The sequence below is a fragment of the Vombatus ursinus genome, unplaced genomic scaffold (genome assembly GCF_900497805.2).
Source record: "Vombatus ursinus unplaced genomic scaffold, bare-nosed wombat genome assembly UNPS02011591.1, whole genome shotgun sequence".
NCBI classification, from domain to species: Eukaryota; Metazoa; Chordata; class Mammalia; order Diprotodontia; family Vombatidae; genus Vombatus; species Vombatus ursinus.
The window spans coordinates 3,545,284-3,571,048 of NW_020951369.1; the positions used below are offsets into that span (position 1 = coordinate 3,545,284).

General features: G+C 37.4%; 1 protein-coding gene across 2 annotated transcripts in view; it reads left to right on the forward strand.

Annotated features, from left to right (window-relative positions):
• The window catches only part of ATP10A (ATPase phospholipid transporting 10A (putative)), a 271,184-nt gene that overhangs the window by 166,247 nt on the left and 79,172 nt on the right, over nt 1-25,765 (forward strand). For both annotated transcript variants that reach the window (XM_027856633.1, XM_027856634.1), the window contains exon 3: nt 22,895-22,980. In XM_027856633.1, the coding sequence (XP_027712434.1) occupies nt 22,895-22,980 (86 nt within the window). The remainder of the gene's footprint in view (nt 1-22,894; nt 22,981-25,765) is intronic.

Here is a 25,765-nt window from a genome sequence, read left to right on the forward strand (position 1 = left end):
TTACTCAGAATTTTTTGTAGATCAGGTAAAGGAAGGATATTGGGTAAAGAAAATAGAGAATATTCAATAAACAAATTATATGATATAAATTTTATTTCTGAAAATATATTTTTCTTTTGATTGGCAAAAAAAGTATCATGAATTGTTATGCAAATATTATCCTGTTTGAAGTGAGAACAAAAGAAAATGGGTGTAAATTAGAGTAAGAGATTTAGATTGGCCACAAGGTCAGACTTCACAAAAAATAATGAGCATAAAAATAACAATAATAATAGTATCTAGAATTTGAATGTCATAGCAAATAGAGTTTTGGTGTTGAAGTCAGGAATATCTTGGTTTGAAGGCCACCATCTATACTCATTAGTTCTGTGACCTTGGACAAGTCAATTAACCTTTATGGACCTCAGTTTACTTAACTGTAAAATAGGGATAATAACATGAGCCATTCTTGTCAAGCCGTAAAAGCCTAATGTATATAAAGTGCTTTTCAAATATTGAAGTATTATATAAATATCAACTATTATTATCATGGGTCATGTAATTGTTGCTGAGTCGTTTCAGTTGTGTCTGACTCATGGTGATCTCATTTGAGGTTTTCTTGGCAAAGATACTGTAGTGGTTTGCCTTTTCTTACCTCATTTTACAGCTGAGGAAATTGAGGCAAACAAGGTTAAGTGACTCGCTCAGGGTGGCAGCTAGTAAGGGTCTGATGCCAGATTTGAATTCATAAAGAAAAGTCTTCCTGATTCCAAGCCCAGTGCAGAACCTCTGTGCCACCTAGCTGCCCTGCTACTACTCCAGACTATACTAATTCTAAACTGGAAAAGAAACAACTTTTGATTCAAGAGCATTCCAATATTGTGAAACTTAGAAAAACATGATTAAAACTCCCCTCTCTCATATTCCTGACATACTTTCCCATGCCTACTTTGCCTTTATCTTGTTCAAGTTGAGCCAAAGCCAATTTCCATGTGAGCCACTGACTTAGGCAGGCAGGAGGTAAACTACTTTGCCCTATCGTTAGCTTTATGGCCCAAAATAAGCCAAGCTGCTGGAGCTACAACCCCAAAGTCCTGATTCCTTCCTTTCAGGAATCTCACATAAGTTTAAGAGTAAAGGTTCTTTGGAGGGGAGCTTTATAGTGGGGTGCTTGCTCAATAGTTATGCAAGAAGCTTTTGTCTTACTTCCATCCGTTGTCAGACCAATGCGATTTTTTTTTTTTAAAGAATACTTTCTCATAAGGATTAGGATTTTGGTTATGATGACAAGGATCCCTAGCCACCTAGGTACCTTCTGGGATTCTAAGTAAAAGTGGATTCCTGTTCTAGGTCAACCTTTAATCATACACTGAAATGCAGAACCTTGTTATCAGTTAAGCCAGTGTGGTACAGAAGACAGATTATTGGACCTGGGTTCAAATCCTGCCTCACACACTTAATATCTGTGTGACCCTGAATAAGTCATGTTGCAGTTTCCTTACCCATAAAATGAGAGAGGGAGGTGGGATGGACATGATGACCTTTAAGGTAACTTCCAGCGTTAAATCTATGATCCTATGAATTCTAAGCACTATAAACAAAGTCTGAGGCCATGTTCCTTTTCCTGAAAGACTTGCGCACCTAAAATAGTTGAAAATTAAACTGCAACATAACAGCACATGTTAGATTATATTGTTTAGTTGTTTCAATCATGTCTATCTCTCTGTGACCTCATTTGGGGTTTTCTTTACAGAGATAGTGGGGTGGATTTCCATTTCCTTCTCCGGCTCATTTGACAGATGAGGAAACTGAGGCAAACAGGGTGAAGTGACTTGCCCAGGATCATGCAGCTAATAGTGTCTGAGGTCAGATTGAACTCAGGTCTTCCTGACTCCAGGTTTGGCACTCAATCCACTATACCACCTAGCTGCCTTATTAGACTATAATTGTTGGCAGAATTGAAAAGAATGGCAGCTCAAGAAGGGTTAGAGAAATTAGGAAAGGTTTGGTACCATAAACTTTGTATATCTGAGCACTCATGACGAGATATTCTAGGTTAAGACAGGCTAGCAAAGAAGCAGTAATGAGCAAGGTGTACTCATAGAGGGTTGTAAAGTCAGACTGTCCTGACTTTAATAGAAGGTCTGCCTTGGGAAAGAGTAGGGATGAAGTAGAAACTCTCTTTACAAGGGGCATTTTATTTTGTCAAAAATGAAGTGGATGCAGGTGGAATAGCAATTATTATTTAGATAAATAATTTGCCCTTTTCTTATGGTAAAAATAGGTACTGATAATTCAGACCATATTGTATTTTCTAGAGGATGGCTGTTTTATAAGCAATTGCTTTTGGCTTCAGTACCTGCTTCTCATACAACATGCTGTAAGAATCTTCCATTAAAATTGGCGAGGAAAATTAGCACCACAAGTGAAAAATTTCTTATTATCTGCTATAATCTTTAGTCGCTCTCTAAATTTAGAAACTAATTGACACTCTTCCTTGTCCTTCCCAGTGTTCAGAGGATTTTGACATCGTCTGAACAATTATGTGGGAATTGTGTCTCTCTCCCAGTCATAGAGACAAGAAAACACCAGCTAGGCTGTTCTAATTCATTTCCACAGCTCGCCATATGTTTTCATGCACGTACGCATGCTGTTTCCAGCTTCCCAAATATATAGATAGTGTGGTAACAGCATCTTGATAAGGGTTGCTCAGATTCCATTTAGGGAATGATGCCACGTAGAATATTTGAATCAGTACATAAATCTGGAAACCTTGTTGATAAAGTAGGACAGAGCTCACAATGCATAGAGAAACTTTTCAAGTAGGATTTTGTTTTCCCTTTGGGCCCATGTACTTGTTTTGATAAAAATATTTTAATAACTATGTCAATGTAATTGGTTGTCTTTATTTTATGCTTTTAAAAATATTATTCTGAAGAGTGAATCCATAGGTTTCAGCAGACTGCCACAGGGGTCTATAACATACAAAAGGTTAAAACATCCTATTCTAAAATAACAATCTTTATATCAATGAAGGTGGATGTATTTTAGTGTAAGTGACAAGTAAAAGTTAGTCATCAAAAAGGCCATTTTAATATTCTGCCCCTAATTATGAGTTGTGTCACAGGAATACATAGAGGCATGTGAAATGCTTAAATTCTAGCGGTTTGTCGTTTTCTGATCAACTCAAAGAATCTGAGAGTTGCAGGGTGTTTTAATAGTCTGAACCAGGGCTTCTTAAACTTTTTCCACTCGTGTTTAGGCAGTGTTCGTTGGCGTTGCGTGGTGTGAGGGCATGCACAGTGCAAAGTGTGCGTGTTTTGTGTTCGGAACCAAGGCTGCCATGAAGATGCGCCATGCAACACAGGCAAGCACTGCCGGAAACACCTCGGATTCATTACACATTTGATTTTTAATTGATTTTTGGTTGTTGTGCGTTCAGAAACCTTTTACCATTGCCAGTTTAAGAAATGCTGGCCTAAACAACTTTCCAGCGTAGGTAGCCCTCCTGATGTAGCCCTGACAAATAAGGCCTCTGCGTGAATATTTCCACAGAGAGAAAACTCACTACTTTTAAGGTAATCCGTTCAAATATTAGGTGTTTCCAAATTTTAGAAAGCTCTTTTTTCTGTTCAACAGAAATCTTAACTTGAAAGTCATATTCATTTTTCCTAGTTCTACCCTGCAAGGCGACACAGAATACATGACAGCCCTTCAAATGATGGAAGTTAGTCATAAATCTTTTTCCGGCTAAGTCTCAATTTTTTTTCCCTGTAATTATTTATTTATTTATTTATTTATTTATTTATGTTTTGCTTTTTGGCTATGGGGTTAAGTGACTTGCCCAGGGTCACACAGCTAGTAAGTGTTATGTGTCTGAGGTTGGATTTGAACTTAGGTCCTCCTGACTCCAAGGCTGGAGCTCTATCCACTGCGCCACCTAGCATCCCCCTGTAATTATTCTTCTAATGACATAGTTTCCAGACACCTTAACATTAGATGCACTCCAGTTTGTCTGTGGCCTTCCTGACGTGTTAAAGTTTCTTCCTGTTTGGTTTTTCATATTTAAATATTTTCCCTTGGTTTGTGAATGGATCAGCACTTAGCACAATGGAACTCCTATTTCTCTTTATCTATTACACCATATTTGTTAGGGAGCTAAATGGTTCAGTGGATTTTGATGTATGAAAAGTTTAAGACACATAATTACTGGGTAATTAATCATTTTATTAATTATGGCCAGCAAATGGTTAATAAAAAGATTGGTCATTTGGCTCTCTTGAACCAAAGATGGATCATGGCGGCTGATTAGGAGTCATGGAAACTTTCTGACACAGGGGAGAAATGTCTTTCCATGTACCAGTGACTCAATTCATTTCAAAGGTAACTTTTTTTTTAAATTTTTATTTTGAATATAATTTTCAATTGTTATCATTCTTCCTCCCGGTCTTTCTAAAATGTAAACCCCCCAAATTAGTCTATATTCTTTCTGAAGCCTGAATCTTACAACAGAACATTAGAAATGAAAAATGAATAAAACTCAAGGACTAAATAGACTCCCAAGCCCCATCCTGATCAGACGACCTGACAGCAGCAGTACCTATGGAGAGACAGACAGAGAGAGAAAGAGAGAGAGAGAGACAGACAGACAGACAGAGGGAAGGGGGAAAGGAGAAGGGAAAGTTTTGACCATGTCACACCATTGCTTTGGCTGTGAACTTTGGAAACTACTAGTGTAATCTAGTATACTAGAATTTATTACTTTTGCTTTTGTCAGATACGGACTTAAAAACAGAGTCATGTCTTGAGACAAAAATAATTACTGTTCTACGTCATATAAGTTAAGAATAAACCTCTCTCCCCCATCCATTCTTCATTAGCACAACAAATTTACTATAGAGCTACTAATTGACCTTTTAGGGCCTTTCACACTGACACATTTTAACTATGCCTTCATGATTGTGTTGTCTTTCCTCTTTTCATGGTCACCCTAATCCAAGCTCTGGTCCCGCTGTGCCTGAATTTTCACAATAGAAGGCAAGCAGGTCTCCCTGAATCCATTTTCTCCCTTCACCAGATTAATCTTCCAGAACATTGCTTTAAGTCCTTCCTTTGGGGAGGGGGCAAGAGCTGGGATTGGAGGTAGGGAACACCTCATGATTGTTCCTGATTCCGAGATAAAACCTAAATTATTTCATCTGGCATATACTTCCCTTCCTTCCCTGTCCCCTCCCCACTCTTGTTCTGGAACTTTCTCTCCCATATTTCCAGGTGAGTATACTTTCCTCCAACCAGGCCAGACTCTTCACAGTCCTCCAAACTGATCATGATTCCACCCATCTTTGCCGTTTGAGAATGACACTCCTACCACCTGAAATTCTTTCTCCCCTCTTCTTGGCCTTTCTAAATCCCATCCTTCACACCACAGGAAGCTGAGAAAGTGCTATGGAAAAGTGACCAACATCCAAGGGCTAGTTGATGATAATTACTATTACTACTACCTGTGTTATTCTATAACAGTTTCACATGTGGGAGGTTTCTGCCTCAACAAGATTACAAACTCTTTGAAAAGAGAGACCTTTATCTTCTCTGGTCTTTGGCAACGATTTACATTGAGTAGTATCTAAACAATTACTTTTTTCCCCCCAGCAGTCAACATAAAACTGACCCTAATTTAGTCTTCTTCCAGATGCTTTCCTTGTAAGGACCTCTCCCTCTGCACATAGCTCCCATAATCAACCTCTTCCCTTGGTCCACCCCATCAATTTTTAAACCTCTCTCCAGCTATTGGATAATTATCTGTTGGCCTTACAGTGTTCTAAGAGTTAGATGCAGAGATGGTAAATCTGTGGCTTCCACATGTGGCCCTTTAAGTCCTCAAATGTGGCCATTTGAATCAAAGGGCCGTACTTGAGAACCTAGAGGGCTATATGTGGTCTGGAGGCCTCAGGTTCCCCACCCCAGTAGAGTATGGAGAGACCAGATCTTAACTGAACAAATTATTAAAAAAAAAAAAGAGAAAGGAGATAAAATTAGTGGACCAAAAGAGCCTTTCTGATGATTATGAAATTAAACAGTCACTTAGACTGAGGATAAATAGCAGTTGTTTTCTCTGCTGGCCAGGAGCTTTGAGGGTCTTCTCTTGACCAGATTAATATTTTTGTGATGGTAAATTAGACCACCTTTGGCCCCAATTCTTACTTAGCCTAAAGACATTGAGTGGGCATTGACTCAGACACACTAAGGCCTGGGGAAGACCTTAATTTAGAAAGGCCAAGGTCATCCACTACATCCCAGGCCATTGCCAGTCATCTTGATGTTTGTCTTGCCATTGGCTGTTGGGTGACTCTGGAGAAGAGAGTGAGACTGACAAGTTGCGCAGCTCTGCCTCATTTCAGTATAATGCACACTCAAGTCAAGACATCACCCTCCTGATGGCATTGGTCCTCTTTGAGAAGGAAGGATGAACCACAACAACAGTCACTGAAGGCAGCTCTGAAAAGATTTCAAAAACATTGTGAGCAATGATAGCATCATTTGGGGGGAAAATGTCACTTCCAAACATCATAAGATCTAGAACTGGAAGGGACCATATAAGTCCTTCATTTTATAGATGAGAAAACTGCGGCCCAGAGAGGTTAAGTGATTTATCTAAAGTCACCCAAGTAGGATCATTGGATAAATAAGAGGTGATGAGACAAGGACAGGAGACACTAGCTGCTAAGGACATAAGGAAAGATGGCATTAGAACTGACCTTTAGAGGAAACTAGGGATTCTGAGAGGCAGAGGGAGTTAGGGTGAGGATATTCTGACACAGTGAAGGATAACAAATATTTGGTCCAGGTAAGGCTGATTTTATACGTTTCAAAACTAGGTAAGCCTCTTTTAGCTTTACACAGAGCACAGTGAAGATATTGAAGCCAAGAAGACAGGAAATTTAAGAAAGTAAAAGGCTCTACTTTCAAACAAAGATTTGGGGCTACATCATCCCTAGTGATTGTATTTGCTTCAGGAAGTTCTATAGTGAGAAAAAGAAGGAAACAAAATGGATGTCCATCCTTGGTTTGATTTCACAGAAAGCTATCACATAGACCTATATCTGTTCAAAAATGTCTGCCTTCCAGAGAAAATTGGAAAGACTTGTATGAACTGATGTAGAGCAAAGTGAGGAGAACCAGGAGAGCAATTTATACAGTAACAACAATATTGTAAAGATAATCAACTTTGGAAGCCTTAGGAACCCTGATCAACACAGTTGCCAGTTTCAGTTCTAGAGGAGATAAAACATGATAAAACATGGTACCCACATTCTGACAAACAGACGTTGGACTCAAAATGCAGATTGAAACTTTTTTTTTTGTTGTTGATATTAACAATATAGGAATTTGTTTTGCTTGACTATACATGTTTGTAACAGGAATTATGTTTTATCTTGCTTTCTCAATGGAGATGGAGAAAGGTGAGAGAGGGACAAAGGGGATCTTCATGAAAATAAAATAAAAATTCAAGAAAGAAAAAACCCAAAGATACCTGTAAAAATTTCACCAACAGAGTCTTACAAAGCTCATGACTTTCATAAAAAGTTAACTGAGCATAAACACTTGAGTATTTTTTACTGTAAATATTGTCATGACCTTCATGCTCATAAAGGTATTCCTTTTTTTATTTGTCATGAAGTCAGAAATAGGCAAATAAATAAAGTAAGAATTTTATACAACAGATTATATCATATTAACTATGTCTAGATGACAATTCAAGGTAAAAAAAGAGACTTGGGGATTTTAGTGGATTGCAAACTTAATATAAATTTGATGTAATATGGTAGCAAAAAACTCCAAAACAACAAAATCCCAAATGAGATTTTAGGATGCATTAAGAGAGGGATGGGGCCTTGACTCGAGATAATAAGCCGATCAGACACTGGCTGAAGTATTGTGATCTGTTTTTCAGCACCATATTTTAGGAAGAACACTGATAAACTGTAGTAGATCCAGAGCAGGATAGCCAGGATGATGAGAGGATGGGAGCACATGCAATATAAGTTCAATGAGTTATTTATCCTATACAAAAAAAATATTTGATGAGGCGTAGGGATTGGAGGGAAGGTAGTTGAGACACACCATAATAGCTGTCTTCCAAGTATGTAGAGGCCTTTCATGTGGAAAAGGAACTCAACCTCTGCTTGCTCCCAGAAGGCAAAGCTAGAAACATTGGGCGGAAGTTGGAGACTGCCACAGATTTGGTGGTAGGAAGAATAGTTCTAACAGCTATCTCAAAAGGGAACAAGCTTCCAGGAAAATAATGAGCTACTTAATAGTAAAAGTCTAATGCAGTTTGTCTCTGACTTTCCTAAAATAAGGTGCCCAGAACAGAACACAGTGCCAGATGTGCTCTGATAAAGACCCATCACATCCTTATCTTAGCATTTTTGCTGTGCTTCTTGAATAACCGCTGGATGACCGCTTGAATTATGAATTATAATTCAGAATTGGAATTGGGAAAGATGATGGCTATCATATAGTTATAATTCCATGTGATTATAAAATTATAATTTGATTAGTTGCTATGTTGTAAATCAATTAAGGCAGCTTGACATGGTTGAAAGTGTACTGGACCAGCAGTTAATTCTATTATCATTTACTAGATAGATGATCTTGGGCAAACCACTGACTTATTCTTGCTCTTATCTATATAAGGTGAGACAGTTGTAGAGGCATCTAGTAGACAGGGGAGATAAAGAGCTGGACCTGGAGTCAAGAAGACCTGAGTTCAAGTCTGGCCTCAGACACTTACTAGTTGTGTGACCCTGGACAAATCACTTAACCTGTTTGCCTCAGTTTCCTCATTGGTAAAATGAAAATAATAACAGCAGAGTTGTTGTGAAGATCAAATGAAATAATATTTGTAAAACATGCTTAACACAGTGCCTGGCACATAGTAGCCACTATGTAAATGTTTATTCCTTCTCTCTTTCCCCATCCCCACCCCCTTTGTTGGATTAAAAGACTTCTAAGGTCTCTTCCAATATGAAAATGCTAGGATCTTATATACACTTCAAAAAACTTTATACCTCATGCTTCATATCAGTTACAGTTGTTCAAATATGATGTTTGGGCTGATTTCTGCCAAAAGTTGACCAACTACACATTGGTCAGGATTTCAGCCTACTAGTATAACATTGTTTTAGTAGAGAAGAAAGCAGACTTAACTTGAATCATTTTGATTTAGAGCATTGTTTTCCAAGAATAGGGCTGTACTGCCTGTACTTCTCTTCAGAGCATCTGAGTTGAGTACACAATACCAGGAGCTCTGGAAATACAAATTGAAGGGGGGAGCAGAGGAGGGGGAAGCGAAAACAAAGGTTGCTCTGGTTATTTGTTATTTCGATAATTCACTGAAAAATAATAGTCTGCTTGAATTATCTCAATTATTTGACAGGTATGCCTAAGGGAAACACTTAAGATATCTGCTCTTTAGTACTTTGGATTTGAAAGAATATACTTTCTGCAAAATACCTTGAAAATGGGAACGTTTGCAAGAAGCTCCAGAAAAATGAATCTTGGCAGTTGTCTCAGAATGGGCAACTCCAAGGGCAAGTTCAAGGCTAAATCTTTGATATACTGCTGTCTGTAGGGGGCAAGAAACCCCAGAGACTTCATAAAACAATCCTGATGTCACTAATGTGAAAATGCGTTTAATAGGAAATCGTATGCAGAGCCTATGTCAGATTGTGCGCTATCTTGGGGAGAGAGAGGGGGAGGGAGGGAGAGAAAAATGTAAAACTCAAAAGCTTATGGAAGTGATTGCTGATAAATCAAAATAAATTAATAATAAAAAAGTAAAAAAAAAAAAACAATCCTTAGAGGACTGCTTTGAAAAGAATGGCTTAGAGATAAAAATCAAAATTTGCTGCACAGTACATTCTCAGCACCTTGATACTCTCCCTGACTCTGGCATGTCGCTGGCATGTAGATCAAAGTAAGTAGATCACAGGTCAACCAATGAGATAGTAAGGTCCAAATATCAAAGCTATCCAGAGTGGGTGTTGTTGGTTTGTTTTTTGTTGTTGTTGTTTTGTTTGTTTGGGTTTTTTGTTTTTTGCCATGTGGGACTTTTTTCTTCTCTGCTAGTTTAAAATTTTTTTAAAAAAAATTCATTTCGAGCTTAAATACAAAAAAAGAGAACATTTCCACATACACAGCACAACATAAAGAGAAGATTCAATATAAAACCATGAATTTCCATTTCAGACTGTTTACTTTTTTAAAAAAAACACTATGTAAAAAATACTACACATTGTTTTCAAAGTTACCCTCCTTTTCTGTGCATCCTAAGTTTTTTTTCTCTGTTGTGCAGTTTTTTTTCTCCCTCCCTCCCCTGCTCTAGAGAAGACTATGGTTAAACACATACATACATATGAAACCACACTATTCATCTGTTTATCAGTTCTTTTTCTGGAGGGGAATAGCATCCTCCTTAATAGGTCCTTTGTAGTTGGTTTGAGTATTTATGATACTCAAGATGAGTTAGTCATTCAAAGTTATTCTTAAGACAGTATTTCTGTTACTATGTACAACGTTCTCTTGGTACTGACTGCTCATTTCACTTTTCATTATTTCATGCAAGTCTTCCCATGTTTTTCTAAAATCAACCAGCAGATTAAGAACAATAGTATTCCATCACAATTGTATACCACAATCTATTTAGGCATGTCCCAATTGAAGAGCATCTATCATTTTAGCCAGTCTGATAAGTTTAAGATGATATCTCAAAGGTGTTTTAATTTGCATTTCTCTACTCAATAATGATTTAGAGCATTTTTATGTGATTATATATAGTTTTGATTTCTTCACCAAAAAACTGCATCCATGTCCTTTGATCATTTATCAAAGTTTTTGATAAATTGAGGAATATATTGTGGAATGAGACCTTTATCTGAGAGACTGTCTATAAAAAATTTCTCTTCCCTCCCATTTTCTGCTTTCTTTCTAATTTTAGCTACACCGATTTTATTTGTACAAAACCTTTTTAATGTAATCAAAATTATCCATTTTACACCTCCCAATGCTCTCTATCTTTTTATTCATAAATTGTTCTCCTATCCATAAGTCTAATAGGTAATATGTTTCTATGCCCAATTTCTGCCAGACTACTTTCCAGCTTTCCCAACAATTTTTTACCAAGTAATGAATTCTTATTCCAAAAACTTAAATCATTACATTTGTCAAACATGAGGTTACTATAATTATTTACTACTGTATATTGTATGTCTATTCTGTTCCACTGATCTACCTTTCCATTTCTTAGCCAGTACCAGATACTTTTGATAAATACTGCCTAATAATATAGTTTAAGATCTGGTACTGCTAAACCTCTTTCCTTTACATTTTTTTTCATTAGTTTCTTTGAAATCCTTGACCTTTTGTTCTTCCAAATGAATTTTGTTATTATTTTTTCTAACTCAGTAAAACAAAATTTGGTAATTTAATTGGGATGGCATTGAGTAAATGGATGTTAGGTAAAATTATCATTTTTATGAGATTCAAGGTTTATGCACGCTCACTTTATCCTTTATAAAAACAATGCTACTGTTTCATGGTCAGTAAGCCCAGGATTTTGAATTGTTTTTCTAGTTAGTATTAATGGGTAGAACTGGGTCAGCTGAATTCCCTTACTTCTCCTCCCATATGAGTAATTGGTCCCTATAAATCTATGAATCTCTATGCACATTGTCTCTCTTGAGTTTACCATGCACAAAATTAGGTAGTACAAATATTGCAAGTTCACACATGAAAGCACTTGGTTTTCTTTCCAAGTATTGTAAACTAAAAGCATATTTGATGTTTTTTTTCCAAGGTTATTAAAATAATTCAAAGTAATAAAATGCTTTTAAGATTTACAAATTGTTTTCCTCACTACAACCCTGTGATGTAGGTAATACAACAACCTATTACACATGAAGAAACTGAGGCACAGAGAGTTTAAATGATATGCTCAGGGTTGCACAGCAAGTCAGTATTGGAACCGTGTCTTGACTTCTTTGGTCTTCTGATTTCAAAAAAGAAAATTCTGCAAACTTCCCAGCTTTGTAAATTGACTTTCTTAATTTTCCACTTTTATGATGAAAAAGTAATAATATCTGATTTTTACAGTCCAGTATAAATGCCTGTGTAGTAAATCTTGAAGGTTTTATTTCTTGTTTTAAGGAAGAAGAAATCTAGCTCTACTTTTGCTATATACTTATTGTCAGCCTGAGTCAACTAACTTAAGCATTTCAAAAATTCACATTTCCCCCAAATACGCTCTGTTTTGCACAGTGCTTGGCATATAGCAGGCACTTAATAAATGCTAGTTGACTGACTTTTTCAGTTTCCTGTTTCTTTTGAAGGTAGTACCATCCTCCCAGTCACTGAGGTTTTCAATGTAAGGGTCCTCCTTGATTCATTACTATCTCTCATTCCCTATGTCTAGTCAGTTGGTAATTTTGTCCTCTCAGCATTCGTAATATCTATCCCCACCTCTCCATTCACATAGTCCCCACCCAAGTTCAGGTACTCATCACTTCTCTGTCACCTATACTATTGCACTAGTGATCTAGACTATTTTTTTAGGTTTACTGAATATCATTTCCCTTCATATGTATTATGTTATAACCCAACTTGCTTGCATACTGTCTACCTCTTATCTCTATGACTTTGTATAGTCTTTCTTCTGTGTCTTGCATGCCCTTTATTCCTTCTGGTTAGAACTCCTAGGTCCCTTCAAAGCTTAGCTCATCTGGACTCCTCACAGTTGCTAGTGTCCTTTAGAAATTTTGTTGTTGTTGTTCAGTTGTCTCAATCATTCTGATTCTTTGTAACTCAACTTGGAGTTTTGTTGGCAAAGATACTGGAGTGGTTTGCCATTTCCTTCTCCAACTCATTTTACAGATGAGGAAATCAAGGCAAGTAGGGGTAAGTGACTTATCCAGGGTCACACAGCTATTTTCACGGAACTATTATGTGTCTGAGGCTGGATTGAACTCAGGTCTTCCTGAATCCAGGCCCTGCAAATTATCCACTGAGCCACTTAGCTGCCCCTTTAGAAATTAAATTGTATTTACTTTGTATATAGTTTTAATTCTTTTATGTATGGTTTTTCCCCACTTGAATGTCAACAACTTGAGGGGAGGGATTATGTGTTTTTGGTTTCTTTCTCAGCATCCTTGTGCCTACCATGTAATCACTAATGCTTGTTGGTGGTTTGAATTGCTTACTTCCTGGGGAATGGTAAAATATATTATATTGCTATTTCTGGTTCCTTATCTAATGATACTAAACCACTACACAAACAAACAAGATTCTTTGGAGAATATGTGGGATATACTTTGACATTTGGATGAATCTATGATCACATCATAAATCATAAATAATCATAAATAAAGAATGGTTTCTTCTTCCAATGAATTACAAAGCAGTCATGCCTCCTTTATGACTGTTACCTGTGTCTTCCCATAAATCCCACAGAGGATCCACCTACTGTACTGAGGACAGAGGTCCCAGTGGTGGATACGAGATGTCCATTGATTATGTCTTGCTACTACTCCTTAATTGGCCCACTTCCTTTTCTAGTCATCTATCTCTTTGATGATATTCCTGATGCTACTTCTCTTGCATAATTCTTCATTAATAATGTTGCATTCAATTAATGACCACCAGGTGCCTTTTGAGTTATTTGAAACTTGAATTACACAGAGATAGTGATACATATACACCTAATCAATCATTAAGCATATATTTAGTAGCTGTTTCATAGATTTGCTGTGCTTGGCCCTGAGAATACAAAAACAAAATGCCCTCTAGAGAATTATATCCTATCAGGAGAGACAACATGTACACTTATAGATATATGTAAAATAAGTAGATGATAATTGGGGTCAGTATCTAGCATCTCGGGGGACCTATGAAAGGCCCCACTCTGAAGGAGGTGCTTGATTTGAGTCTTGAAGGAGATGGAAATCTACGAGGCACCACCTAGCTGCCCTAGGTGAGATCAAGAAGGAAGAACAAGCATCCTATTGGTATTAAAAACAAGACTAAGAAATTCTAAAGCCTTTAATTCTTAAAGTTTTTAGAATTATGCCCTAAATTCACATGAATACTTTTGACTATCGTAATAGTCTTTTATCCCTACAGTCTACCCCATGCAATGATAACATAACCAAAATAAACAGATACACCATATCACAGTTCACTTATTTCAGCTTTAAAGATATAGTCTGAAACAGGGGTTTTAAACTTGTTATTACTGGACAGGTTTCATTGGGTCCTAGACCCAGTAACATTGAAAGCGCCAACTTCTACCATACTCGTATGAAGTTTATATAGATTTTTCGGTGAATTGCCACTTTCAATCACAGTGTACCCTAAAGGGGACAAATAAAGAAATGGGGGTTTTTTGGTTTCTCTACTCTGATCCATGGAATCCAGTTTTTAGTAGAATTAGGACTTTGGAAGTAGATGCCCTTCCTGCTTTATTTTATTTCTTATCTTCTCTCTATTTGAATCATTGAAATGGGTTTATTCATTACCTGTGGGGCAACATGAATGGTTTTGTGACAGCTTTACTTTGTTCTACTTTCATGTCTGTGTTTTCTTTTTGTTTGAGGTTGCTTGTAGTTTTTATTATATGTTATATAACATATTATATCACATATGTATATTTGTATAATATTGCATATTATACATCCAACTGAGTTAGAAACTAAAGAATTATTTTTATGGAATTTACAAAAAAACTGTTCGGCACCTCAAATGGTTGATTCTTTTCTGAAATAAAGCTGACTAAATTGCCTCAAATGCCAGAGTAAGATAGATGCTTTCTTTTCATAAATTTGGACCTGCCCCAAATCCACATAATTATTTGCATAATGTCATGATTATAATATCTGCAGTCCCAGAGACAAAATGTCCTAGCATTCCTGAGCCATGTCAAGTATATATTCTTAGAACAAACAACAAAGACAGAATATTTTAAACATACTACATTGTCTGCCAAGTATAATATTAGTATGCCATGGAAATCACCTCCTTCATGGAAATCCTGGATTATGTATTTATGAGTTCTTCCCTCTTAAAAAAAAAGTATTATATCCACCTCTGGACAATTTACAAAACTTTAAATAAATATGAGGCTCCTGAAACTTTTGTATAACTAAAGGAAAAGAATATGGGCCTATTGCAGCCAACAAATAAAGATAATAAGTTTTTAATTTTTTTAAACAGACTTGAAAATACTCTTTGAAATTATTGATATTCTTGTACAGTTATGCCTTCCACATTGCGACTGTCCCCATCGTGGTTTTGATACATCATGGGTTGGCATAAGAAATTAAATGGGAATTTTTTGAGAGTTTTGCTGAAGCCACAGATGTTGCATGAAGGCCAGCAGATGACCAAAAAAAAAAAAAGTTTAGAAACTCAGAAATGCATAAAAATACGTATAGTATTGTATACGGAAATATGTATAGTATTGTGTGGGGTGTAAACACCCCATAAAAGAAAAAGAAAAAATTCAGGCTTCTTCTCTGGTATGAAGGGAGGGCCAAAAAGTTTTACGTGGGTTTTCCAGATGGCAGGGGTGTCATGCCCCAAACCCCCACAATGTGGAAGGAATAACTGTATGAGGTTTGGTTTTTTTTTTCATAAACATACTTGATGCACTGTATCTTGTTGAGAAACCTGTTATACATAGTTGCTTTTACCAATGTGTCTAAGAAAATATTGTTTTACTATAACCACCCGAGATTAATATTAATTATATATACGTTTAATGTTATTTTTAATCACTATACTTTTTATGGTTTTCAGAAATTCAGCATATGACATGGATATGATCAAAGTTAATGAAATCTGACTAGAGTTTAGTGAAGAAAATTTGGCTATAATACTTGAAAGAGAAATGAGAATGAGATCAAAAGTCAGGGTGAATCTTCTGAACAAGTTGCTGAGTGGTACAGTGGATGGAGGGCTAGACCTGGTGTCAGGAAAACCTGAGTTCAAATTCAGCCTCAGATACTCCCTGTGTGACCTCAGGCAAGTCACTTAACCTCTGTCTGATTCAATTTCCTCATCTATAAAATGAGGATAATATTTGTAAAGTACTTTACAAACCTTAAAGCACTATATAAATGCTAGTTCTTACTATTTTCAAACGAATGATAATAAAATTTGTTAAATGACTGTAGTTCTATATGATTACAAAACATTATCAGTTGATAAATACAACCTTCTGAGATATTGCTCCCTTTTTCATTGGTGACAAAATTTAGGATCAGAAAAGTGACATCAAAATAATAAGTAGCAAAGCTAAGGCTCAGACTAAGGTCTTCTGACTCAAAGTGCAATTCTCATCCAGTTACACCAGAGTCTTCCCTCCAGGACCTTACATTCTAGTAGAGGGAAGAACTTAGACACAGTCACTGGCAAGGCAAGACAACAAGCCTTTAAGTGTTTATTACATGCCATGCTCTACGCTAAGTGCTAGGGATACACAGAAATAAAAAATAGTACCTGCCTTCAAGAAGCTTGCATTCTAATAAGGAAAGGGAGTACAAGAAATGTAGCTGAAATGGGGAGGGGGGTACCAGTTTGAAGAGCATACTGCATAGTGAAATCCGAAGAGAGGCAGACACAAAAGCAGGAGAATTAAATTTGGTCAGTCTAGGACCATCCCCAAAATGGAGGCCCTCCAGAAGGAACTCACCAATAAGAGAAGGGGGCCAAGAAGCACGGTGGTGAGACGTTTCAGGACAAGAAGGCAAATGAGTCATGGTGGTGAAGTTTGGAAAGAATCAGAAGTGTAGAAGTCAGATAAATAAATACGAGGCAATTTGATGAAAGAAAGAGTGCCAGTAAGCAGTGGTTCCACTTTGTAGAGGAAGTGGAATCTGAACTGATCCTCAAAGAAAAATGAGGATTTGGATGGATGGGGAAGAGGAGAAAAGATGTTCTAGACATGGTTTGGTTGGTTGTTGTCCTTCTCAAAGAGGACCAAAATGGCATCACTATGTTAGAGTCAGTGTCCCACTGTGGCTTATGAGACCAAAGGAGCTCAGAATGCTCTACCACAGATGGGAGTCGCTTTTGCAAATGCAGAGATGGGAATTAGAATTTTGAGTTTGGAGACCAAACAGTAATTAAATTGTGTTAGAATGTAAAATGCATGAAGGAGAATAATATAAAATAACTCTGGAAAGGTTGTAGAAGCCATGGTATAGAAGGGCCTTTAAAGCCACTTTAAGGAGTTAGGTATTTTTCTCTGAAAACAAATAGGAAGCCACTGTATGTTTCTAGGCAGGTAGGTGGCACCGTGGACAGAGTGCTGTACTTGGAGTCGTGAAGACTCATCTTCATGAGTTCAAATCTGGCTTTAGACACTTATTAGCGGTCTAAACTTGGGCAAGTCACTTAACCCTGTATGCCTCAGTTTCCTCATCTGTAAAATGATCTGGAGAAGGAAATGGCAAACCACTCCAATATCTTTGTCAAGAAAACCCCAAATGGCAGATCACAATGAGTTGGACGTGACTGAAATGACTTAGCCACAAAAAGTATGGTTCTAGGTAAAGGATGGCCATGGTCAGGTCTGGGCTTTTGTTTAAGTATAAATGTGGTATAGTGGTGAAAGCCTTGATTTGGTGTGGGAGAAACTGAATTCAAATCATAATTCTGCTTACTAGCTGTGTAAACCTGGACAAGTCATTTTCCCTCTGGGCTTCAGTATTCTCTTTAAAAGGAAGTTGTTTTCCTAGACCTAGATAGATATTATTCTCATTTTACAGGTGAGGAGATTGAAGCAGACAGAGGTTGAGTGGCTTGCCCAGGGTCACACAGGAAATATCTGAGGCTAGATTTGAACTCAGGTCTTCCTGACTTTTTAAGGCCCCTCTTAGTTCACCATCCTGCAAATGGCCTAAAGACAACAGAACTCTGGGTGTATAAATAAATAGCAGGAAGGAGCAAGGGAGAAAGAGATTCCTGGAAGGAACAAAGTACATAATTGAACTGGTTAACCACAAGATTGAGATGATGAAGGGAGGGGAGGCCAGAGCACTGGGGATGGATTGGGGGAACAGGAAGGCAGAGAGGAATTGAAGGCTGCGGTAAAGGTGAAGAATGGTTGGGTGGGAATGAGGCAGGGGAAGTCATAGAAGGACAGGACATTATTTAAAATCAGGGAAAGGAATTTCAGAATGATAAGAGGGGAGACGTTGTGTGTGTGGTTTGTTTGTTTGTTTGTTTTAAGGCAATTGGGGTTAAGTGGCTTGCCCAGGGTCACACAGCTAGTAAGTGTCAAGTGTTTGGTCTGAGGTGAGATTTGAACTCAGGTCCTCCTGACTTCAGGGCTGGTGCTCTATCCACTGCACCACCTAGCTGCCCCGAGACATTGTTTGAAAGGATTTGTGAGAGCTTATGTGTAACAGAGATGGAAGACGCAGGTCATGGAAATTAAAGAGGGAAATAAACTAGGAGGCCAAGTCATTCTAGGAGGTAACAATTTGGATGTTGAATTTCTCCAGTTATGAAGGCAGAGTTTGGGATGGAGAGGAAAACTGAGTCAGGTACTGAATTGCTTGAGATGAGAGAGATTAACATAACAACACAGACCTGGAAAGGATAATATGGACAGGTGGAGTAAGTTTCAAATGAGAAGTTTCAGAGTCAGTGGTATGTCTGGATAACAATAAGTAATAATATCAATGTTGTTGTTTAGTTGTTTTTTAGTCGTGTCAAACTCCTCGTGACCCCATTTGGGGTTTTCTTGGCAAAGATACTGAAATGGTTTGCCATTTTCTTCTCCTCATTTTCCAGATGAGGAAACTGAGGCAAACAGGGTTAAGTGCCTTGCCCGGGGTCACCCAGCTAGGAAATGTCTAAGGCCAGATTTGAACTCACAAAGATGAGTCTCATTGACTTGGAGTCAGGCAATAGAGGCCAGGCACTCTATCCACTGTGTCACCGAGCTACATATTAATAATTGCTAACTAAATAATTGTTTATATAGCATTTACTGTGTTATAAGGACTGGATAAACACTTTACAATTATTAACTCATTTGATTCTCACAACAACCCCTGGAGATAGGTGATATCATTATCTCCATTTTGCAAATGAGGAATCTGAGGCAAACAGATTAAGTGACTTGCCAGAATCACAGGGCTAGTAAGTGTCTGAGGCAAGGTTTGAACTCAGGTCTTCCTGACTCTAGTACTATTGCAAATTGAGGGCCAGGAAGTGGCAGTGAAAAGCAAGAAGTATGTCAGTTCTTCTTTTTGTTCTGGTGTGTTAAAGGTGGACAAGAAAACGAATAATCAGAACTGCAGAGGGTGGCTAAGGATGAGGTTATCTTCTGGAAAGAGAAGGGTTCCAGTAAAACCAAGAAGACAGAAAAATTTTTAGAGGGAGAGATCTCGAATGGAGAATTTGTTAGTGACACAGAGGAAAATTTGACTCAAGAACCATTAAAGAAATATTTTCCCAGCCCTATTAATAACAAATAAAATTAAATTAAGTACTTTATTTGGAATGTACTGCTTGTTTAAACAGTTTAAACAGTAATGAAATTATTGTATGCAGGATTGCTATTCTAGACTTTAGCAAATTATTTGTGATTATTCTTCCATTCTAATTAAGGAAGCGGTATCTTATTCTAAATACTTAATTGCCAGAATAGATCAATGTCTCTAGGCTAACACAGAAATCTTAGAGTTTCTTATGTGTTTCATTAAATATGTGCTTTCTTTTTCATTGTTTTTTTACCTAACCAAATATCATCTCATACTGAATTTGTGTATGTACACATATACACACACACATACACACACACACTTCTTAAAGCAAAAGTACTAGTGAAATAAATTTACTGAGCTAAAATATTTTCAGTCCATTTATCAACTCAACTTTATCTCTTGACAGTGGTGATTACTATTAATTATTATTTACTATCCAAATGAAATTATATAAACATAGATCAATCTGCAATGGATATAAAATATACATAATTTTTAGAAAACATGATTATTGCTTCTTGAAGCTTGCCCATTATAAGATAGATAAGCAAGAACTTATGAAAGGATTTGAAAGTTAGGCCTACTTATCCTGGATTGCATGCAAGTATATACAGTAGCTATTTTGCAGATGGGTATATTTTTGCTGACAGTGTACATGTATCATGTCTTTTCTGCTAGATTACAGACTCATGGCCAATTCACCAACAGGGTCTTCAAATGTATTGGAACAAGCTAGAAAATGTTTACAGGGTGGACCTTATAAACAAAGCTGAATGACGTAAACTCCATGTGAAAAGTAATACAGAGTCAGGAGAGGACTTCGAGGAATGGAATAAAATTCACATAACAAGGGGAAACTTAATTTTGGCAGTGCACTATGCAGAGAGAACAACAGAAAATGTACATGATTGTACCAAATAGGCCTTTAGCTTACCTTCACTGCAGTAAGTTATCCTATAGGTGAAAAAAGGTAGAAAATGAATTAATTGGCTAGTATTTTGTAATTGCTTAAGTACTTTCATATACATTATTTCATCCCATCTTTGGGACACCACTGTGGTACACAGGACAAGTGGTCTTAATCCACATTTTAGAATGGAGACAACCTTCGGAGCAGAAAGAGTAGATTTCCCCCATTGTTAATCTATGAACATGTTTATCTCCACATAATGAGGAGAAGTGAGCAGATTTTTTTAAAGCTGCCATCATTTTTTTTTAATTCATTTGGAAGGAAAATTATATAAAACCTTGAATATTTCTTTCAAGCCATATTCTCCCCCTAAAAGAACTGAGGCACGTGAGATGGAGGTTCATAACTTGCCCAAGGTCATGCCACTTGTAAGTGATGGAACCCTAGCTCTATCAGACTCAAATTCCAGTAGACCTTACAATTTATCACAGTCCTCTTGAGGGCCCTTTAATTTCATTACTTCAAGTGTGTGAAAACCACTTTTGAATATCCTCCGTGGCTATTTCTGTCTTCTCTCCTATCTTGCCACCCTCTGTGTAGATTTTCGAGATCTCTAGGCCTTCCACAAAGATTGTTCTCCAGGGGTATTGAAAGGCAATTGATTCCTTGGCTGGTTATAACACCCAGGTCTCCCACCCACGGTCTCCCACCCACATGCCATGGAGGTTTTTGGTGGTATAATTCATCCCCAGGACTTGGTGCCTCTGGGTTTTTTTTTTTTTTTTTGAAGTGAAACAAGCAGATTATAGAATTATAGGATAATAGATTTTGAGCTGAAGAGGAAGAGGACCTTAGAAATCATTGAGTCTGACTCATTTTACAGATGAGGAAACTAAACTCTTAAGACACACTTCCTGACTCCAAGTCCAATGGTTTATTGAATGCACTATGCTGCCATGATGAAGAAAGCCATCCTTTTTCCTCAATCCTACTTGAACCCTCCGCACCCCCACCCACATTCACTTGTCTGGAACAATTTAGGAAATATCACAAGGTTGAACTTGATGAACTCTGTAGATTCCTTCCAACTCTATAAATTCTGATTATTATGAAATAGGTCATTGAGAAATTTAAAGAAACATATGAGATTACCAAATCTTGGAAATGATTTACCCATGTGCTTAGAAAATGGTGTATAAATATTGTCAATTTAAACAAATACACATCGACTGAGAGTTGTTATATTGGAAAGATTACTGAATTTAAAGCAAAAAGACATGGGTTTGAATGCTATTTCTGCCCCTTCCCGCCTGTGTGAACTTAGGTAGGTGTCTTCACCTCCTCGGTCTGATTTGTAATCTCTAAAATGATGGGATTGGAGTAGGTGATAGCCTTTCCAGCTCTAAATCTGAGATAATATATGTAAAAGTGCTTTGTAAGTTTTAAAACATGAGATAGACATAAGCTGTTAATATCCAATTGTGTGTCTGGGTTGTATACCTTAATCTACAGTATTCTGATAATAGAGGTTTATCAAAAACAAGGCAGTTTTTACTATTCTATGTAAATATACCCAGAGCTTAAATGTGAAGAAAGAACTTTTCTAAAAATCCTGTATTGCAAAAAAGAGAGGCACTCTTCTGTGAGAAGGGAAATTTAGTTTAGGAAAGAAACAGCTTGAAAGGAGAACCCAGTTCATGGAAAATTTGCTAATGATGATGTAAACTTGAAGGCAACTAGGTGGTGTAGTAGATAGAGCTCTGGGCTTGGAAGCAGGAAGATCTGAGTTCAAATAAGGCCTCATATGCTTACTAGCTGTGTGATTCTGGGCAAGTCATTTAACCCCTATTTGCCTCAGTTTCTCAGCTGTAAAATGGGGACACACTGGAGAAGGAAATAGCAAACCACTCCAGTATGTTTGCCAAGAATATACTGTGGACAAGTCCATGGAGTCGCAAAGAGTTGGATACGATGGTAGGACAGTGAATAATAACTTAAATGGAGAAACGTTTATTAAGCACCTACTATTTTCAAGGTCTTTGAATGTAGAATTTTGCACCCAGCTGCACTCTTTTGGACTTCTCCATCATGCCCTGCCCCTCTGCCCCCGTACCAGATATCTCCCCTTCATATCCCCATGTTCCCCACCCCTTTTAAGCTTTCTTTTGTATGTTGCCTTTCCCATTAGGTTAATAGTTCCTTGAGAGCAGAGACTCTCTCTCTCTCTCTCTCTCTCTCTCTCTCTCTCTCTCTCTCTCTATATATATATATATATATATATATATATATAAAAATAATTGTATCCACAGTGCTTAGCACATAGTAGGTGCTTAATAAATGTTTATTAACACATTAGATTAGGAGATTATCATTTCTATTGCTTTAATAATAAAACTGGAGACTGTAATTAGTCTTTGCTCAGATATATCTGATATGTAAAATTTTATAATTTCAGGATGCTGAATTCAATCCCTTGAAGTTCACCAGTATAATCGAATGTGAGAAGCCAAATAACGACCTAAGAAGGTTTCGAGGTAACATGTGAGTATTTCAATCTATTCGTTGTCTATCAGGTTTTTTTTTTGGAATCCAGGCCACTAAAACTATTCATTTCACAGACTTGGATTGTCTTTTCCAGGTATACATCTCAAGGATGCTCATTGTCATATCATTGCTTTTTTAGGGAATGTTGCCTGGTATCTAACTTACCCATAATTCAGCACTCAAGGACACCATTCAAAAGATACTGCTAAATTTCAAATACATAAGAGTCATTAGTGTTTCAGTAAGGAAGAACTGGTTTCTATTTTTCTGAAGATTTCAAATCACCAGAGTTGGGGTTTTTATGCTGGGGGTGGTGGGACCTTGAGTTGAGTAAGGAAAGGGGTAATTCTGATGTAATTGCTGGGAATCTCAACATCAGCACCCTGAGAAAGGGCACTTGGCCGTGGATACCAATTTCAACATCTGCCATTGGAGGCTTTTGTCTGAATTTACCTAAGTGTAATCAAATGTACTGGAGTGGTTTGCTGTTTCATTCTCCAGTGTGTCCCCATTTTACAGCTGAGGAACTGAGGCAAAGAGAGGTTAAATGACTTTAAATTTTCTGGATTTTCTCATCTGTAAAATGGGGGGACTGAATATTGTCAAGTTTCTTCTGGTGATAAGAGTACAGTAGAGATACGGAACCTTTGGCTTCCAGGCCAATTGTGGCCATCTAGGTCCTCAAGTGCGGCCCTTTGACTGAATCAAAATTTACATGTGTCTTCCTAGGTCCCTGACTGAGTCCAGGTTTATAGAACAAATGGTCCTTTGACTGAATCCAAACTTCAAAGAACAAATCCCCTTAATAAGAGGATTTGTTCTGTAAAACTTGGACTCAGTCAAAAGGCTGCACCCAAGGACTTAGAAGGTCATATGTGGCCTCGAGGCTGAAGGTTCCCTGCCACTGGTCCAGTTCATCCTTAGAACTTGGCACCTTTGGGGGATTTGCAGGTATCTTGACGGCAGCGTGGCCTGATGATTTTAGATAGACCCAGACTCAGGAGAAACATGGGTTCAAATCCTGTCACTGATAATTACCAGCCAAGTGACCATAAACAAGTTATTTAACCTCTCAAAGATTCGCTTTCCTCCTTTGTAAAATAAGGATATTAATCCAAGGTTGTTGTGAGGCTCAAATTAGATGATCTGTGGTTTGTGAAACTCCTCTCCTCAATGCCACCCAAACCCCAGCTCACCCACTTCCCTGAATTATTCCCGGTAATACAAATCTTCCTGAGTTCAGAATGAGACATATATTTCTTGGCTATGGCTTATGTGGGATTTGTTTTGCTTGACTGTGAATATTTTTTATAAGGAGTTCCATGCCCTCTCCCGCTACTCAATTAGAGGTAGAAGGGAGAGAAAATTTATTTTTGTTATTTGGGAAAAATTTTTTTAATGAACAAAAAATCTTCCTCAATTAACTAGCCTTTCTCAAATAGCATAGAGCTCAGGACTAATGTTGAATAAAATCCTTTCTGTTTTCCTTGCTTCAGTTCCTTTTCCTCTCCTTCTCCAGCCTCCTCATGTTATCGGAATACATTTTCTCTAAAAAAAAAACTTACATAGTACTTTAAGGTTTGAAAAGCACTTTACATAGATTATCTTTATTTAATTCTCATAATAACTCTGAGATATAGATACTATTATTATCTATTTCCATTTTACCAGTAAGAAAAATAAGGTTGACAAAGGTTAAAGGACTTGCCCAGATTCACACAACTAGTAAAAATCTGAGACAAGATTTGAGCTCAGGCCTTTTTGGCTGCCGGCCCAGCACTTTATCCATTATGCCAGAGGTTTCAAACATGGCCCAGTACAGCCCTGAAAGAGATTAAAATTGGGGAATTGGGAATTATAACAATTGCCAATAGTAAAGTAATTATTTAACAAAATAAATGAAAAGTTAATAGAACATAGATAATGTTAATATGTGGTCTTCTAAGTCCATATGCCACTTGCAGGGATCTCCGTGTATGAGTTAGTCGCTCTGGTTTCTCCTTGAGTATGACATGACTATCCTGTACTTCCTACTTCACACTTTCTCATCTCACCCTTTCAAGAACATATACAAACACAGACACAATCAGAGAACAAGCTAGGAGCAGAAATACCATCTTGTCTCGACTCCTCATTTTGCAGATAGGAAAACTGAGCCACCATTTTAGGGCTCTGGCCGTTACTATAAAGATGCCACACTTCTTAGAATAAATAGCATAGAGACCCCTAACACTTTTTTACTAACATCTTCTTAATACAAACATTAGTTTATCTAGAAACCAGTTATTATTTTTATTACTCTGTCTCAGCCAGTCTTGGATCATTTGTAATCCATATAAGATTTTTTTAAAGGGTAAGGCTATCCATCAGACAGCTAGGTGACACAGTGCTGGGCCTGCAATCAGGAAAGCTCATCTTCCTGAGTTTAAATCCAGCCTCGGGGCAATTAGATGGCATAATGGATAGAACACCTTCCCTGAAGTCAGGAGGACCTGAGCTCAAATCCGGCCTCAGACCAAACACTTGACACTTACTAGCTGCATGACCCTGGGCAAGTCTCTTAACCCTGTTTGCCTCAGTTTCCTCATCTGTAAAAATGAGCTGAAGAAGGAAATGGCAAAAGAAAACCACAAGTGGGGTCATGAAGATCGAACATGACTGAAAAACACTAAACAGCAACAACAGTAAGTCCACCCATCACACAGCTAAGTCTAAACACAGGTCTTCGCTATGTTTTCTTGTAGCATTGTTTGTTTAGCGAAGACCTATAATTCACATTGCT